General features: G+C 54.0%; 1 protein-coding gene across 1 annotated transcript; it reads left to right on the forward strand.

The window, feature by feature from the left end:
* Positions 1-303: 303 nt before the first annotated feature.
* CD248 (CD248 molecule) lies at positions 304-2,909 on the forward strand. Its single transcript, XM_066350101.1, has one exon. The coding sequence runs from the start codon at positions 324-326 to the stop codon at positions 2,646-2,648; it is 2,325 nt and encodes a 774-aa protein (XP_066206198.1). The 5' UTR covers positions 304-323; the 3' UTR covers positions 2,649-2,909.
* The last annotated feature ends 14,244 nt before the right edge of the window (positions 2,910-17,153 follow it).

Below are 17,153 nucleotides of genomic sequence, written 5' to 3' on the forward strand. Positions count from 1 at the left end.
GGCTGCAAGGGGTTTTCTGAGGGTCTTCCAGCCTCTTCAGGCAGGCAGGCTCCCGCCTGTGGTGCCTCCCAGCCCCTCAGGGTGCCTCCTCCCGTCCTCCACCCCCACCCCAGCACCCCCTACCCCTGCCCCCACGCCGGCCTGCTTCCTGCTCTGGCAGCCCCGGGGGAGCCGGAGCAGGGAGCTGGCGGCAGCCCCAGCCCACTCCTTACAAGGCCCGAGTCCGGTGGGGCCCGCCCCCGGCCCGCCCACCAGAGGCCCCGGTCCCTCCCCCTGTCAAGAGCTGCGGCGGACCCAGCCCCGGCCAGTCGGGGGGCGTCGCGATGCTGCTGCGCCTGCTGCTGGCCTGGGCGGCCATGGTGCCCACGCTGGGCCAGGCCCCATGGGCCACCCAGCCCCGCTCCGCCTGCGACCCCGACAGCTGCTACGCGCTCTTCCCGCGGCGCGGCACCTTTCTGGAAGCCTGGAGGGCTTGCCGAAAGTTGGGGGGCGACCTGGCCACGCCGCGAACCCCTGAGGAGGCCCAGCGCCTGGACAGCCTAGTGGGTGCCGGCCCAGCCGGCCGACTGCTGTGGATTGGGCTGCAGCGGCAGGCCCGGCAATGCCAGCCGCAGCGCCCACTGCGCGGCTTCACGTGGACCACGGGAGACCAGGACACAGCCTTCACCAACTGGGCCCAGCCTGCCACTGGTGCGCCCTGCCCCGCCCAGCGCTGCGCTGCCCTTGAGGCGAGTGGAGGGCATCGCTGGCTCGAGGGCTCGTGTTCGCTGGCTGTGGACGGCTACCTGTGCCAGTTCTACTTCAAGGGCTCCTGCCCGGCGCTGCGGGAGGAGGCTGGCCAGGCCGGCCCGGCTGTCTACACCACGCCCTTTCACCTGGTCTCCACCGAGTTCGAGTGGTTGCCCTTCGGCTCCGTGGCTGCCGTGCCATGCCAGGCTGGCAGAGAGGCCTCTTTGCTGTGCGTGAAGCAGCCTGAGGGTGGTGTGCGCTGGTCACGGGACGGGCCCCTGTGCCCAGGTACCGGCTGCAACCCGGACAACGGGGGCTGTGAACACGAGTGCGTAGAGGAGGTGGATGGTCATGTGTCCTGTCGCTGCACTGAGGGCTTCCGGCTGGCAGCCGACGGGCGCAGCTGTGAGGACCCCTGTGCCCATGCCCCGTGTGAGCAGCAGTGTGAGCCTGGTGGGCCACAGGGCTACAGCTGCCACTGTCGCCTGGGTTTCCGGCCAGCTGAGGATGAGCCGTACCGCTGCGTGGACACAGACGAATGTCAGATCGTCGGGGTGTGCCAGCAGATGTGTGTCAACTATGTTGGTGGTTTCGAGTGCTACTGCAGCGAAGGGCACGAGCTTGAGGCTGATGGCATCAGCTGCAGCCCTGCTGGGGACATGGGTGCTCGGGCTTCTCAGGACCTTGGACCTGAGTTGCTGGATGATGGAGAGGATGAAGAGGATGAAGGTGAGGCCTGGGAGGACTTCGATGGTGGCTGGACAGAGATGCCTGGGATCCCGTGGATGGAGGCCACGCAGCCACCGCCTGACTTTGACCTGGCCTATAGACTTAGCTTCCCAGAGAATGGAGAACCACAGATGCCCTACCTGGACCCTACCTGGCCACCCCCACTCGGTGCCCCCAGGGCCCCCTATCACTCTTCAGTGCTCTCCGTCACCCGGCCTGTTGTGGTCTCTGCCACACGCCCCACACTGCCTTCTGCCCACCAACCCCCTATTGTTTCTGCTACACACCCACCCCTGGCCCCTGCCCCTCAACCCCCCAGGATCCCTGCCATGCACCCAGCTTTGCCCCCTGACCGCCAGTTCCCCATGATCTCAGCCAACTATCCAGATCTGCCCTCTGTCCACCAATCTATTATCTCCACCACCCACCCAGCATGGCCTCCTGCCCACCAACCCCCTGCCCACCAATCCCCAGTTATCTCAGCCAAATACCCTGAAATGTACACTTCCCACCAGTCCCCCATGTTTTCAGATGCCCAGGTGGCTGATACACAGACCACCACTCATTGGCCTGGAATCCCAGCTAACCACACTCCTCTGGTCACAACCTCCAGTACTCATCACCCTCCTGTGACACCAGATGTCCCAGTCCTCAAAGCCCAGGACACCCACCTTCCCATAACCTCAACTTCCCAGCCATCTCTGACCACTACTTCCAGGTTCTCTGTGCCCCCCGCCCATCAAGGCCCTTTGCCTGCAGCCACCCATCCCGCAGTCCTCCGTACTGCCCTGCCCTCTCAGAGGCCCACTAACCAGACCGCTCCCGCCAGCCCTACACACATCTATTCCAAAGCCCCACAGGTCCCAAGAGAAAGTGCCTCTGATCCCAAACTGACCCCATGGCTGCCCTCAGCAGCCCCAACAGCCCTGGGAGAGGCCAGTTCTGAGGGCCGAAGCCGGAGGGATGACCGATGGCTGCTGGTGGCACTCCTAGTACCAACATGTGTCTTCTTGGTGGTCCTACTTGCACTGGGCATTGTGTACTGCACGCGCTGTGGCCCCCATGCTCCCAACAAACGCATTACGGACTGCTATCGCTGGGTCACCCACACTGGGAACAAGGGCCCCACGGAACCCATGCCCCACCGGGGCAGCCTCACAGGGGTGCAGACCTGCAGAACCAGTGTGTGATGGGGCACAGCACCTTACTTTGTGGGATGGGGGAAGGGCAAGCATTGGACACATGGCCCAGGCTGCACCAGTGACCCATGGGGGCTGCCCAGATGGACAGAGGGCTTCCTGCTCTCCAGGGCCCAGCCAGGCTTCTCTCTCAGCCAACCACTTGACTTGACTCACGGAAACTGCTCCCTGGCCTGGCACATATGAAAGAGGAGATGCCAAGGCCCCCAGGACATCAGGGGGTGGGTGCTGGGATCTTCTCCAATAAACAGAGTGCCAACCTCATCCAAACCTCTGACCCTCATTGGTGCCTGAGGGGAGGATCTGGGAGGATTCAGAGAAAAGGAGGGGACCTTCCTCCAGCTTGTCGAGGCCCCCAAGGAAATAAGGTAAGACCCCTTAAGGAAAGGTATGAGTCAGAGATTTTCAAGGATCTAGGAGCCCAGAGAGGGCAAGCCTTGCTCGGTTACACAGAAAGCCCAGGAGTGGGAAGTTTGGGATGGAGAGAATTCCATATTTGTTCTTTAGACCAAAACTCCAAGAAGGTATGGCTGAATCTGGGGGAGTATTCTGGAATGAGGGCTTTCTGCTGAGCTGGGATTTAGGGGTCAAAGGTAAGCCCTGGGCCTGGTGATTCTGGGAGTGAAGAGGGTCTAGTAGTGGGTGAGTTTCTAACTTTCTTTTGGTAGTTCCCTTCCCGTCACTGCAGGATATCCAGAAGTTGGTGGCTGGGGCTGGGGCTCAGGGTCACTCAAAGGTGCTGCCACCCCTCTGGAGGGACTCTTCCTCCCCACTTAGGGGAGGTGAGAGTCAGAGCCTGGCACACTAGGCTGGGGGTAACACTAACCGCTCCAGAAGAGATAGCCCACACCCAGCTCCCTCTGCCGCCTCCCGAGCAAGGCTTTCCAATCTTGGGCCACATTTTGCTCTTCTCCGTGTGGGTGGTGCAGGGACAGAAAGAACCCAGCTTGAGCGAAAGTTCAGGCTGCTCAAGGCTAAAGTGACCCAAAAACTGGAGGAGGGAATGGTCAAACATTACAGCCTGGGAAAACCCTGCAACCTTCAGCGTCTTGCGCTCACTGCCTCGGGACAGGGAGAGGTGGAACGTGGACAGGGAAGGCACTGTTTCCCAGTGCCTCTGTAATTTTTCAGTTGCAGTCTCTAAGGGCCTCTAATTAGGACAGAACCGAACCACCACGACCACCCGGACAGGCGAGGAGGGGTAGCCCAGACTCCCCTTCCCTACTAGGTGCCCTATGCCATGGTCTGGCTCTGGGCACTAGGCCTGGGTTAGAAGGCCAGGCTGGGCCCCAAGGTACCAGGAGACTAGAGGCCAGCGCTGGGGACCAACCTGGGGGCGGGGGTGGGGGCGCGGCGGGGGCGGAGGAAGCGCTAAGCACCGCCCTCGGCCCCCCTCACGTTTCCCTAACTCAAACCAGACGCCCACCAGATCCTGCCCAAATTTTTAACCACGGATACGCTGTGGGAAAGATTTGCTGTATGGGAGTGGGGATGGCAGGGTGGCCCTAAGGCCTGGGTCTGGGAAGGAGGTACGGGCTCAGCCGAGGGGAGGGGGGGTGACAAAGCCTGACAGGACGGGAAGGGCTGGAGCTTATTCCTGTGAACCCGGGCCTGGGATCCAGAGCACTTCGAGAGCAGGAAGGAGTTAAATGCACTGCAGTCGGAGGGAGGAGATGGGAGTGGGGAAGGGGGCACAGAGCCGGCTCTTTGTCATCCCGTAATGAGCACCAGATGCGGAGCTGCGTGCGGGCCTAAACAGACGGCCTCCCAGGGCACAGCCCCCGCCTGCGCAGAGTCGGGACTCCGCCCAGGCCCAGAGCTGTGTCTCAGGCTCCGCCCCCTGACTCTCAAGCCCCGTGCCATCAAGGTACAATTCGAACCTGCACCCAGACCCCCACTCTACCAGCGGGTCCCGTGGAGCTACGAGCCACGCCCACTCACTGCTGTCAAGATTCCCCTTGGGACTTCTCCAAAGCTCCCGCCCACCGAAGCCACGAGCCACGCCCCCTGCCAGCTCAGAGATTCTCAGGCCTGTTGCCCCGCCCCCTTTTGGCCCCGCCCAGGCCAATGCAATACCAAGCACCCCCGCCCACCAGGGCCGTAAGCCCCCGCTCATTAGCGCGGTTAGCGCAGGCTAGCGCAGAGTTATTAGTTCCCACTTCCAGGAGGAAAACTTTGCCCAGAGGTTACACATTCTCCTCACGCAGCCCCGCCTCTCCCCAGAGCCGGGGACCAGCTCCTCGAGCGGAGGGAATCCCGCAGAGACACTTATCCCTTTGCAGCGATGCAAACTCCACCCTACAGGAGTTCACGCGTTCCCTTAAAGCGCTTCTGCAAGCTCCACCCCCAGCTGCAAGCCCCGCCCCCTTCACCGACTGACACAAGCTGTTAGGACCCAAGCCCCAGGCCCGCCTTACAAAGGGAAGAACTACGCCCACGTACGGCTAACATTTTCCCCTTCACTCTGAGGTAATGGCCCAAGTACACTGAGTCCCCGGGTCCGCCCAATAAGAAGGTCCGCAAACTGGACCCTGACGGTTTCTAAGTCCCTCCCACCCAGAGCTCCTCTCTTTCGGGACTTTGCGCACGAATACCGCCCACTCAAAGGCCGTAACCCCACCTATTCTCCCAGGAGCCTCCTCCTTCTTATGTATAGCCCCGCCTACCTACAGACCCGCCTTCTCCGGACTCAAGCCCCGCCCGCTCCGATAGTGGGACTCTTGAAGTTTCTCTCACCACCTGGGTATCCTCAGACTTGGAACAAGCATTTCGCCCTGGACCGGGATGCTTCTGAGCGCAGCCCAGACACCCTCTCTCCTTCCGCACCGATGGCCTCTGTGCGCTGGATTGCGATTCTCTGGGTGAGTTCTCTCTGGAGGTAGGTCTTTGCCGGGGTCGAGAGCCCAGAGGACAGCGTCGATGAATGGGCGTTTGGTGCCACCTGCCTTCCGCACCGCGGCTTGCAGCCAGCCGGAGCCCTCAGTCCGGGCCTCTCCCAAAATACACTAGTGCTCAATAAATATTTGCCTAATTTATTAAATGGTTGTATTATTCAAATATCTGCTAACTTCCCTCGACCCCACCCCACAAAACAGCAGATCTGCTTGCAGGTGCCCTCCGTGGTCTTTGGAAGACTTCAAAGGGGCTTCACGCCGGCCCTCAAGCCACTCTGAGCTGAGGTGGCCCTTGCCAGTTTTTACAGAGGATGGTGGGACTCTTGCTGACCCTTCTCCATGAATTGCTTCCTAGGGGTGAAAGCACAGTCTCTCACCTGAGGGCCCAGAATTGTTAGGGCTGGGTCCTCCCCTACCCCAATTTCAAGTGTCCACCCCTAGGGAAGAAGTGGACATCTTCCCTAGGGGTGTGTGTTTGGTGGGAGTGAGTAGGTTTGGGCTCAGAAGCTCTCATGTGGGAGCTGGGGGTCACCGTTTTGGGAGTGGGATTGAGCTCAGGACATCACTATCAGTGCTCATCATTACATTTGAAAATATTCACCTGCTTACTCCCAGGAGGCCAAGGCACTCGAAAAAAAAAAAAAAGCTTTTTAAGCATTATTGGAACAGACAGAAGTAACTAAGGTTGATGGGGGGCAGAACTAACATCTAATGAGTTCAATTAGGTACTAGCACCCACCCACTGAGCACCCTGCACTCCCTGCCTTAAGCCCTGCGTGGAGCCACCTCCTGACAAACTCAGGCCTGGGGAGTGGGAGGCTTTCCAACTAAGAGTTCAGCTCTGGTGCCCTGGCTGCTATGAATGGGAGTAGGGTTTTGTTTGAATTAATAATGAAAACAATAGTCAATGTTTGCAATACTTATTTTATGCCTAGTACTAGTCCAAGGGCTTTATCTGTCTTAACCCATTTGGAGATCCATAACAACTCTCATGAAGCAAGTGCTATTCTTATCACAATGTACAAGCCAGAAAGCTGAAGGCACTTGCCTGAATGCCTTGCTTTAAGCCACCTGCCCTATTTAACTAAGTAGAGACTTGAACCAGGAAGATTCTGTGATCTGCACCCCTAGAGCAAGGCCAGTCCATAACGATAACCATTTAAATCAAAACAAACCTGGGCCCTGGCAGGTTGGGTCAGTGGATAGCACTTCGGCCCAGCGTATAGACATCCTGGGTTCAATTCCTGACCAGGGCACACAAGAGAAGAGACCATCTGCATCTCTCCCCCACCCCCTCTCGTAGCCAGTGGCTTGATTGGTTCTAGCATCAGCCTCAGATGTGGGTTGACGGGTGGATCCTAGTCAGGGTGCATGTGGGAGTCTGTCTCTCTATCTCCCCTCCTCTCACTTAAAAAGAAAAGAAAAGAAAAAAAAAACTTGGAGTCAGATTGGACATCGCCATCTTCATTCCCTGTTCCACGTTGACCCTCCTTGTGGTACTTGCTTTGTATCTTAGCAGCTGCCAAAAACCCAGTTTCACAAAGATACTATGTCATCAAAAGGAGGATAGTGCAATGCCATGTTGATATTGTGAAGTGCCTCAAGCCGGAAGTTTGCCAGTTGTCTGACAGATGTCTGGTATCCCTGTGTTCCTCTTAAAGGTTTGTAGTATTTCGTGGTGTCTCTGTGAATTTGACACAGGGCATGGGCCTTACTTCAAAGGAAGGTCCTTGTTCGAGACCAGGATCCGGACAGAGGACACTAGGAGGACTGAGAAGAAGGTGCAAAACTAGCAATGTCTCTAACCCTCCCCCCTACTCCACTGCCAGCTTGTCCCATGGCAGCCAACAGCAGGGCGGAAACTGAGTCAAAATGAGCCTGTGAGTGCTGTGCAAAATCAGACTAGGAAGATGATGTCACATCCAGGATGAGTGGTGGAAGCCTGTGAAGAACATGCAAACCTGGATTTTGGGGGTGCACTACCAGCACCAGAAAGTATTTCTGTCTTTTTCCCCTTCTTTCTGGGAGAGGCAGGAACATGGAGCTGCTCTGGTATGTGTCCTGACTGGGGATTGAACTGGCAACCTCCGTGCTCTGGCACAGTGCTCCAACCAACCAAACACTCCGGCCAGGGCTTATTTATTTATTTATTTTTTAAGGTACAGAGAGAGGAAGCTAGAGAGAAGGGAGGAAGGAGGAAGGGAAGCATTCATTTGTTGTTCTACTCAGCTATACATTCATTGGTTGCTTCCTGTGTGTGCCCTAACCAGGGATTGAACCCACAACCTTGTCATTTTGGGAGGATGCTCTTAACTGACTGAGTTAACTGGCCAGTGCCAAGTACTTATGTCTTGACACATAATTGTCTTGGGAGACCTTAGGGAAAGCTGGGGTTTGTTGCTTTAACACAGACACCTGGCAGCAGCCTTTTCCGGAGGGGGGCTTGCTCTAGCCTGGACCTAGCACTGGCCTGCAGGAGGAAGAGGCAGACTTCCCCTGGAATAATGCAGAGAAAAGGATCCCAAGGCCTCAGAAGTAAGGAATGGTAAAACCAGTCTATCCCACCCGTCAGCTGCCCACCTGACAGACTGTTTCACCGGCCCCAGTGACTCTTTGCTCCCAGTGGCCATTAAAAATAGGCTGATCAAGCCTAATCTGTGGTGGTGCAGTGGATAAAGAATCGACCTGGAACGCTGAGGTCGCCGGTTCGAAACCCTGCACTTGTCTGGTCAAGGCACATATGGGAGTTGATGCTCCCTGCTCCTCCTCCTCTCTCTCTCTCTCTCTCTCTCTTTCTCCTCTCTAAAATGAACAAACAAAAATAAAAAATTTAAAAAATAGGCTGATCAATGAAGTGCCAAAGTACTGGTTAAAATGGGTGTTCCCCTGGGAAATTTCAGGTTAATCATCTCCCCACTTCAAGGTCCCTAACCTTAACCACATCTGCAAAGTCCCTTTTTCTCTGTAATGTAACAATTCATAGGTTCTGGGGATTAGAAGGTGGACATATTCGGGGCCATCATTCCTCCAACCACACTTTAGGCACCAGGAGAATAGTTCGAGGTTGGTGTGCGATCCCACTAGCCCCAGGGATCAGGTCCTGCAGTGAAGAGCCCAGTAGGAAAGAGGATCAAATCTCCTTTTTATTGTTGGCTTGTTTCTTAGGGGGAGAAACTGCCACTTTATGCTGCAGCCCAAACTGCTGGGACACCTACCATTGCTGCGGATTATCATACAACTGTCATTCCTAGTCATGTGACCGTGTGGCTGAAGGGGGACAGTGGGTTGCCACAGCTTTTGCAGCCACTGGCGTGAGGGGCTGAGTCAGGAGGCATTGTTAGTTTTGGCCTTCTTTGCAGAATCATCTAGATCCAGGTGCTGAGTCTAGCCACCCCTCGTCGCCTCTGGCCATCTCTCTTGAGGGCCCTTGAGGCTCTTTCCTGCCATCTGATCTCAAGTCAGGTCCATCTCCAACCATCTGGAGCCATTTAATCACTTGAAACTGTAAAAGGAGAGGAATTCTTAGATGCTCTTCTCCCAGGAGCACCTTGACTCCAGCCAGTCAGGGCCCTTGGATGGCAAGTGCAGTAAAAGGGAACCTTTGGCAGGATGTTGGAAGTTAGGGGATGAATGTCGGCTGAAACACAGACCTGGAAATGAGCGGGAAATGAAGGAGCTTGGGAGGCTGGAGGGACTCTGGACCATTGTGAATGGGCCACTGCCAGATGCTTGTCCCCAGCCATTCTCAGAGTCTTTGAGACTTTGCCTACAATTTACATTCCAAGGAAGAAGCATCCATCTGGCTTTTCTTGGGCCATGTGCCTGCAGTTTTGTCTGTTGAAGAGGCGGGGAAGGCTCCCGATTACAGGCCCTCCCCCAGCTGGGTTAAAGTGGCAGGCAACGTTTAAGTGTCAGCTTCTCTCTCTAATAAACATATACTTAAAAAATTAGATTTTATGTTCTGCCCTAGTAGGTGCTCCACTGCAGGTCAGAGTACCTGCCTAGGGCTATTTGCCTGGTTCCTGTGTGTGTTACTTAGGACAGACACTTTTGACACACACAGAGCCGCATCTCCCCATGGGAACAAGGGCTATTATAGGGAAAAGGATCAAGTGGAGGCCACTGGAAACCCCTGCCCACTAAAATAATAATATGTTCACTCATTCATCCAGTATTTAGTGAGATGCTACTATGTGTCAGCAACTCCACAAGGGATCAGGGATGCAAAGGTAACCAGGCAAGGGAGCTACTAGAATATGTGAGGTGAGACCACTCAGGGCTCTGCCCAGGCAGGAGACAGTGGTGACCTGAACCTAGGCAGAGGCAGAGTTGGGGTGGGAGGAGGTAAGACGTGGCTCGCGAGTGGATTTAAACAGGACCCAGCAACTGAGACTGGATGTGAAGAAGAGGGAGGTCGGCCACCAGATTTTGCCTCCCAGATGGTGCTGTTCAGGGAGGTGAAGCAATGGGACAAGAAGCCACGCTGGGGAGATAAGTGACAACAGGCTGTTTTGGGTCTGCAGTTGACAATGTTTGGAGGTCACCCAAGTGGATTTGTTCAAGAAGGCAAATGGATGTCCAAATCCAGAGCTCAAAGCAGAGCTCCAGGCTGAAGATAGTTTTCACTGTGCCACATGGCCGGGGATCCCAGAAACTGCCAGCGTTGCCACCTTCACCTCGGGAGACCTGTCACTCCTGGCCCTTGCTTTCACAAAGCAAGCGGTGCTAGGGGCACCCGACTCCTAACTTCGTAAATGTCCATATCGTTTGAATTTTTATTTTATTTATTTATTTTTTAAGTAAGAGGAGGGGAGATAGTGAGACAGACTCCTGCATGCACCCCGACTGGGATCCACCCGGCAACCCGCATCTGGGACCAATGCTCCAATCAACTGAGCTATTTTTAGCATATGAGGGTACCGCACTGGGACCAACTGAGTCATCCCCAGTGCCCAGGCCAATGCTTAAACCAGTTGAGCCACTGGCTGCAGGAGAGGAAGAGAGACAGTAGGGAGAGAGGGAGAGAAAAAGAAGCAGATGGTTGCTTCTCCTGTGTGCCCTGACTGGAAATTGAACCCAGGACATCCACACACAGGACCAACACTCCATCCACTGAGCCAACTGGCCAGGGCTGAATGTGATCTTAATTAAAATATTAGTGTTTATACTATCACAGTCTTTTATAATATATTGTTACTGTCTTTTATAATATATTGTGCTTTTATAACACATTTTTTATCTTGGCGAGTTTTATTTTACAAGTTTTTAAAACAGTGGTCAGAGAGAAGAAAAATGCTTCTGATTTTTGGAGTATGACCAAGGATTACTGCAAACTAGCCAACTGACATTCTAAACAGAAATACCTACTCTGGCACTTGGTATGCAGTTAGCAACCTGGCCAGTCTGTTGTTCTTTTTTTTTTTTTAAGATTTGTTTTTGTTTTTTTTAAGATTTTATTTATTCATTTTTATTAGAGAGAGAGAGAGAGAGAGGGAGGGAGGGAGAAAGAACAGGGGGAGGAGCAGGAAGCATCAACTCCCATATGTGCCTTGACCAGGCAAGCCCAGGGTTTTGAACCGGCGACCTCAGCATTCCAGGTCGACGCTTTATCCACTGCGCCACCACAGGTCAGGCTGTTGTTCTTGGCTTCTGTTGAATCTGACTTCCAGGAGCTCTCTGCCTACAACCCGCAGGGCAGCGGCACACCTTTCCTACTCTGACTCAAGGCGGTGTCCAACTTTTGGTTAGATGCCTGATTCTCCTTGCCCTTTCCAGATCCATCCCGAGCCATTCCGGGATAACTTCCTATTTGTGGGCTCTGGAGAAGAGAAGGCAGCGTGACAGAAAAGGGAAGATGGAACCTCGTGGTCGGTTCTGAAACGGGGACTCAGCATACACTCCCCTGGGTGCCTTGCTCAAGTCCATTCACCATGGATCCTAAAGCTCCACTGCAAGGGAGGTTAAGTGAGGCAGAGCCCCTGTGGCTGGCTGGGGCCATGGGCAAGCAGCTTCACCACTCCGTCCTAGGATCCAGCAACCCCAGGATGTAAGAGCTGTTGGTCCGAGCTCAGGAATCATGCACTTAGCACATGTTATCCGGACATCTATTGTGTGCCAGGCCTGTGCTGGCTGCGTGCATGCATGCGCATGTGTGTGTTTAATATAATGTGCCTATTTATAATAATAATAATATAAATGATTATAGCTAAATCTATTGAGCACTGACTAGGCTTGAGACCCCGTTTAAGCATGGCAGCATATTATCTTAATTTTTTTTTATTTTTATTTTTATTTTTATTTTATTCATTTTAGAGAGAGAGAGGAAAAGAGAGGAGAGAGAGAGAGACAGAGAGAGGAGCAGGAAGCATCAACTCCCATATGTGCCTTGACCAGGCAAGCCCAGGGTTTCAAACCGGCAACCTCAGCATTTCCAGGTCGACGCTTTATCCACTGCGCCACCACAGGTCTGACTCTTACTTAATTTTTATGACAACCCTCAGATGTCAGTAAATCTATTATTATCCCCCATTTTGCAGCTGATGAGACTGAGACAGAAGGAGGATAAGTGACCTGGCCAGGGCAACTGAGGTCATAGTAGCAGAGTTAGGACTTCATCTGACTCAAAGTTCTACACCTGTGACCATCTGCCTCATACAGATTTAGTTTTTGTTTGTTTGTTTTTAGCTTGTGTGCACACGCATATGAAAGAGTGAGAGAGAGAGAGGCAGGGAGGGAGAGAGATGAGAAGCATCAACTTGTTTGCGGCACCTTAGTTGTTCATTGATTGCTTCTCATATGTGCCTTATCCAGGGGGCTCCAGCCAAGCCAGTGACCCCTTGCTCAAGCCAGCGACCTTGGGCTTCAAGCCAGCGACCTTGGGCTTCAAGCTGGTGACCTTTGGGCTCAAGCCAGTGACCACAGGATCATGTCTATGATCCCACACTCAAGCTGGTGAGCCAGCACTCAAGCCAGTGAACTCGAAGTTTTGAAACTGGGACCTCAGTGTCCTAGGTCGACTCTCTATCCACTGTGCCACCACCAATCAGGCAGAGAAGACATAAGTGATAGATTTTCACAATAATAGATATAAATTATTGCAACTTATGGTGAATGGCATAAAGGAAATGCAAAGGGAGGGTAGCTGAAGTCAAGAATAATGGTGGGGTTGGTGGGAGAGGCTGTAGACAGCAGTCCAGACTCACACACAAGCTGAGCCCCGTGTGTTGAGGGGAGCCCAGAAGGCTGGTAAGAAGGAGGACTCTAGAAGGTGAGACTTCAAGTGCTGAGACCTCAAGGCGGGAAAAAGCTTGACTTGTTCTCGGATCAGGCACAGGCCCCTGTGGGCAGGGCTTTGTAAGGAAAGGTGAGTGGGTTCAGGGTGCAGGGTGAGCTTATGGATGTCTCCCAGACCCCACAGGGACCTAAGGGCTGGGGCCGGAGTCTGGATTTTATTTGATGTTTGGTGGGAGACACTTGTGTAATTTTGAGTAAGGTGGAGATGTGATATGATTAACACTTTAAGACAGCGGTTCTTGGCCCTGGCCAGTTGGCTCAGCGGTGGAGCGTCAGCCTGGCGTGCGGGGGACCCAGGTTCGATTCCCGGCCAGGGCACATAGGAGAAGCGCCCATTTGCTTCTCCACCCCCCCTTCCTCTCTGTCTCTCTCTTCCCCTCCCGCAGCGAGGCTCCATTGGAGCAAAGATGGCCCGGGCGCTGGAGATGGCTCCTTGGCCTCTGCCCCAGGCGCTAGAGTGGCTCTGGTCTCGGCAGAGCGACCCCCGGAGGGGCAGAGCATCGCCCCCTGGTGGGCGTGCCGGGTGGATCCCAGTCGGGCGCATGCGGGAGTCTGTCTGACTGTCTCTCCCCGTTTCCAGCTTCAGAAAAATACAAAAAATACAAAAAAAAAAAAAAGGCAGTGGTTCTCAACCTGTGGGTCGCGACCCCAATAAAATATGTATTTCCGATGGCTTTAGGCGACCCCTGTGTTTTGGTTGTTCGACCCCCGCCGGGGTCGCGACCCACAGGTTGAGAACCGCTGCTTTAAGACAATTTTGCATGGGCTGGAAGGGACCCCAAGGTGAGGCGTCTTGGAGTTCATCATAGTGATTGGAGGAGGGCCCCTGGGGTGGCTTAGGGTACAGAGGACCTGGGAGCTGTTTAGAGAGGTACGTTGTAGGTAGAATCCTGGGTGGCAGATTTCATGAGGGGAATGACGGAGGTGCTCGTGGATGAAATGCTACAACTTCTAGATCTTCAAAATAATCCATTCGGAGTGGGGAGAAGTGGGGCTCTGTGTGAATTAAATAAGCTTGGTCATGGTGGGTGATGGCTGTAGGGCCAGGTGCTGGGTACAAAGGCCTCATTGCACCAATCTCTACTTTTGTGATGTTTGAGATTTTACATAATACAATATTTTTTGTTTTGGGGTTTTTTTGTTTGTTTGTTTGTTTTTTTCATTTTTCTGAAGCTGGAAACGGAGGCAGTCAGACAGACTCCCGTATGCACCCGACTGGGATCCACCCGGCACGCCCACCAGGGGGTGATGCTCTGCCCTCTGGGGCGTCGCTCTGTTGCATCCAGAGCCATTCTAGCGCCTGAGGCAGAGGCCACAGAGCCATCCTCAGCGCCCGGGCCATCTTTGCTCCAATGGAGCCTCAGCTGCGGGAGGGGAAGAGAGAGACAGAGAGGAAGGAGAGGGGGAGGGGTGGAGAAGCAGATGGGCGCTTCTCCTGTGTGCCCTGGCCAGGAATCAAACCCGGGACTCCCGCACGCCAGGCCGACGCTCTACCACTGAGCCAACCGGCCAGGACTGTTTTTTGTTTTTAAAGAAGAGAATTTTTTTTTTTTTGTATTTTTCTGAAGCTGGAAATGGGGAGAGACAATCAGACAGACTCCCGCATGCGCCCGACCGGGATCCACCCGGCACGCCCACCAGGGGGCGATGCTCTGCCCCTCCGGGGCGTTGCTCTGTTGTGACCAGAGCCACTCTAGCGCCTGGGGCAGAGGCCAAGGAGCCACCCCCAGCGCCCGGGCCATCTTTGCTCCAATGGAGCCTCAGCTGCGGGAGGGGAAGAGAGAGACAGAGAGGAAGGAGGGGGGGAGGGGTGGAGAAGCAGATGGGCACTTCTCCTGTGTGCCCTGGCCGGGAATCGAACCCGGGACTTCTGCACGCCAGGCCGACGCTCCACCACTGAGCCAACCGGCCAGGGCTTTTTTTTGTTTTTAAAGAAGAGAATTGTTGGCCTGACCTGTGGTGGTGCAGTGAATAAAGCTTCGACCTGGAAATGCTGAGGTCGCCGGTTCGAAACCCTGGGCTTGCCTGGTCAAGACACATATTGGAGTTGATGCTTCCAGCTCCTCCCCCTTCTCTCTCTCTCTCTCCTCTCTAAAAAAATGAATAAATAAAATAAAATAAAGAAGAGAATTGCCATGCAGCTGTCTGGCATAGGCACTGGGTGAGTGGTGGATCTATTACTGAGGTGGGAAAGACTGAGAGAGGAGCAGGTTGGCATGCAGGTTGGAATTCAGGTGTTATGTTTTTCGCCCACCTTGTGTTAGGTTTTAATCAGAAAGCAGAAGCAGCTCAAATGGTGGTGGCGCAGTGGATAGAGCATCAACCTGAGATGCTGAGGACCTAGATTTGAAACTCCAAGGTCACCAGCTTCAGTGCAGGCTCATCTGTCTTGAGTGCAGGCTCACCAGCTTGAGCCCAAAGGTCAATGGCTTGAGCAAGGGGTCACCGGTTCGGCTGGAGCCCCTGGTCAGGGAATGTATGAGAAGCAATCAATGAATAACTAAAGTGAAGCAACTACGAGTTGATGCTTCTCATCTTTCTCCCTTCCTGTCTGTCTGTCTGTCTGTCTGTTTTTCTCTCTTGCTAGAAAAGGAGGGAGGGAAGGAAGGAGGGAGGGAGGGAGGGAGGGAGAGAGGGAGAGAGGGAGAGAGGAAGGGAGGGAGAGAGGAAGGGAGGGAGGGAAGCAGAGGTCTCAGGTATTTTGGAGAAAAGTTCTGCCCCCTCCCTTAGCCCAATGTTGGGTCTGACAGGGAACAAACATGTGAACAAGAGACCTCAGGAGACCAGGACGTGGGAGCTGTCCAGCGGACTCTGCGGTTCCTGGTTCCCTTCTCCATCTGGTTGTGCAAGCCCAGTCACCCTCCATCTTGAGGTGGAAATGGGTCCAGGGTCTTGTATCAGCTATGCATCATGTACATAACTAATCACCCCAAAACTTAGTAGTATAAAATGAGGATTTCTTATTTCTCGCCATTCTGTAGGTCAGCAATTTGGCTTTGAATCAGTGTGGTGGTTTGTCTTCTAGTTACACCTGGGGTCACTTCTGTGGCTATGGCCATCTGTGGCTCGACTGGGGCTGGCGCGTCCGAATGGCCTCACTCTCATACCTGGAAGCTGATGCTGGCTCTCAGCTGGGGGCCTCAGTTCTCCCGTGTGTGACCTCTCCTCCATCAGGAGGGTTGACCGGACATCTTCACAGCATGGTGGTCTCGGGCTGCGCAAGGGCACAGGTGGGAGCCGCGCGGCCTCTCGATGCCCGGCTTCAGTACTGGCTCTGCCCCACTGCACCTCACCGTCGGTCAGAGCAAGCCCCAGGGCCAGCCCAGGTGTAGAGCGTGGGGAAGCAGACTCCACCTCTGGAGGGGAGGAGCTGCACAGACTTTGTGGCCCTATTTAATCTACCACAGGCCAGAGGGCCCCCCAAAATGAGCAGAAGGCCCAGAGTGGGCCATTCTGCCCTCCGTAGGACCACATCTGACACCACCACCTTCTTCCCTCAAAACAGTCAAAGCTCGGCACTCGCTTTGCAGACCACCTGTAGATGTGGATCAGTTAGGAAAGACACTGGGCTCGGTGACTGCATTTTTGAAGATGGCCACTAGTATATCTCCTATCCCACATGCTAATCGTATAATGTGACGTTGACACATTGTTAGAGGTGGGGTCTTATGTTCCCTTTCCTTGATGCTGGGTGGAACTTCATACAACCTTAACCAATAGAAAGGGGAAGATGTGATGCATGCGACTTCTGAGGCTAGATCATAAAGGGCAATGCAGCCTCCAGCCTGTTGGTACACTTGTCCTTGGAACTTAGCTACCATGTTATGAGGAAGCCCAAGCCACATGGAGAGGCCCTCTTTGGCTGTTCCAGCCCATGGCCTTAGTTAAGCCTCGGCTATCAGCCAGCACCAACGTCCAGACATGTAAGTGAAGGAGCCTTAGGATTCTACCCCCGGCTTTACAGTCTTTCAGCAGAGTCTCCAGAGGTCCTGGAGCAGAGACAGACCATCCCTGTTTGCTTTGTCTGAGTTCTTGACCCACAGAAACGAGGAGAGACAATAATGATTATTGATTTTTTAAGCCAGTAAGTTTTGCGGCACATTGTTATGTTCTGCTATCCTCAGCACTTGGCTAGAATTTTCAAGGTCACCTCCTGATACAAGATAACTGCTGGAGTTCCAACTCTCACATCTGCATTCCACGCCAAATGCAAGATAAAGCAAGAGGACAGAATTAGCCTTTGCCAATATTGTCTGTATTTCAAGAATTCTTAGAAATCCCTTCCAACACATTCTGCTTATATCTCATA

This window comes from Saccopteryx leptura, chromosome 1 (assembly GCF_036850995.1).
Source record: "Saccopteryx leptura isolate mSacLep1 chromosome 1, mSacLep1_pri_phased_curated, whole genome shotgun sequence".
Classification (NCBI taxonomy): Eukaryota; Metazoa; Chordata; class Mammalia; order Chiroptera; family Emballonuridae; genus Saccopteryx; species Saccopteryx leptura.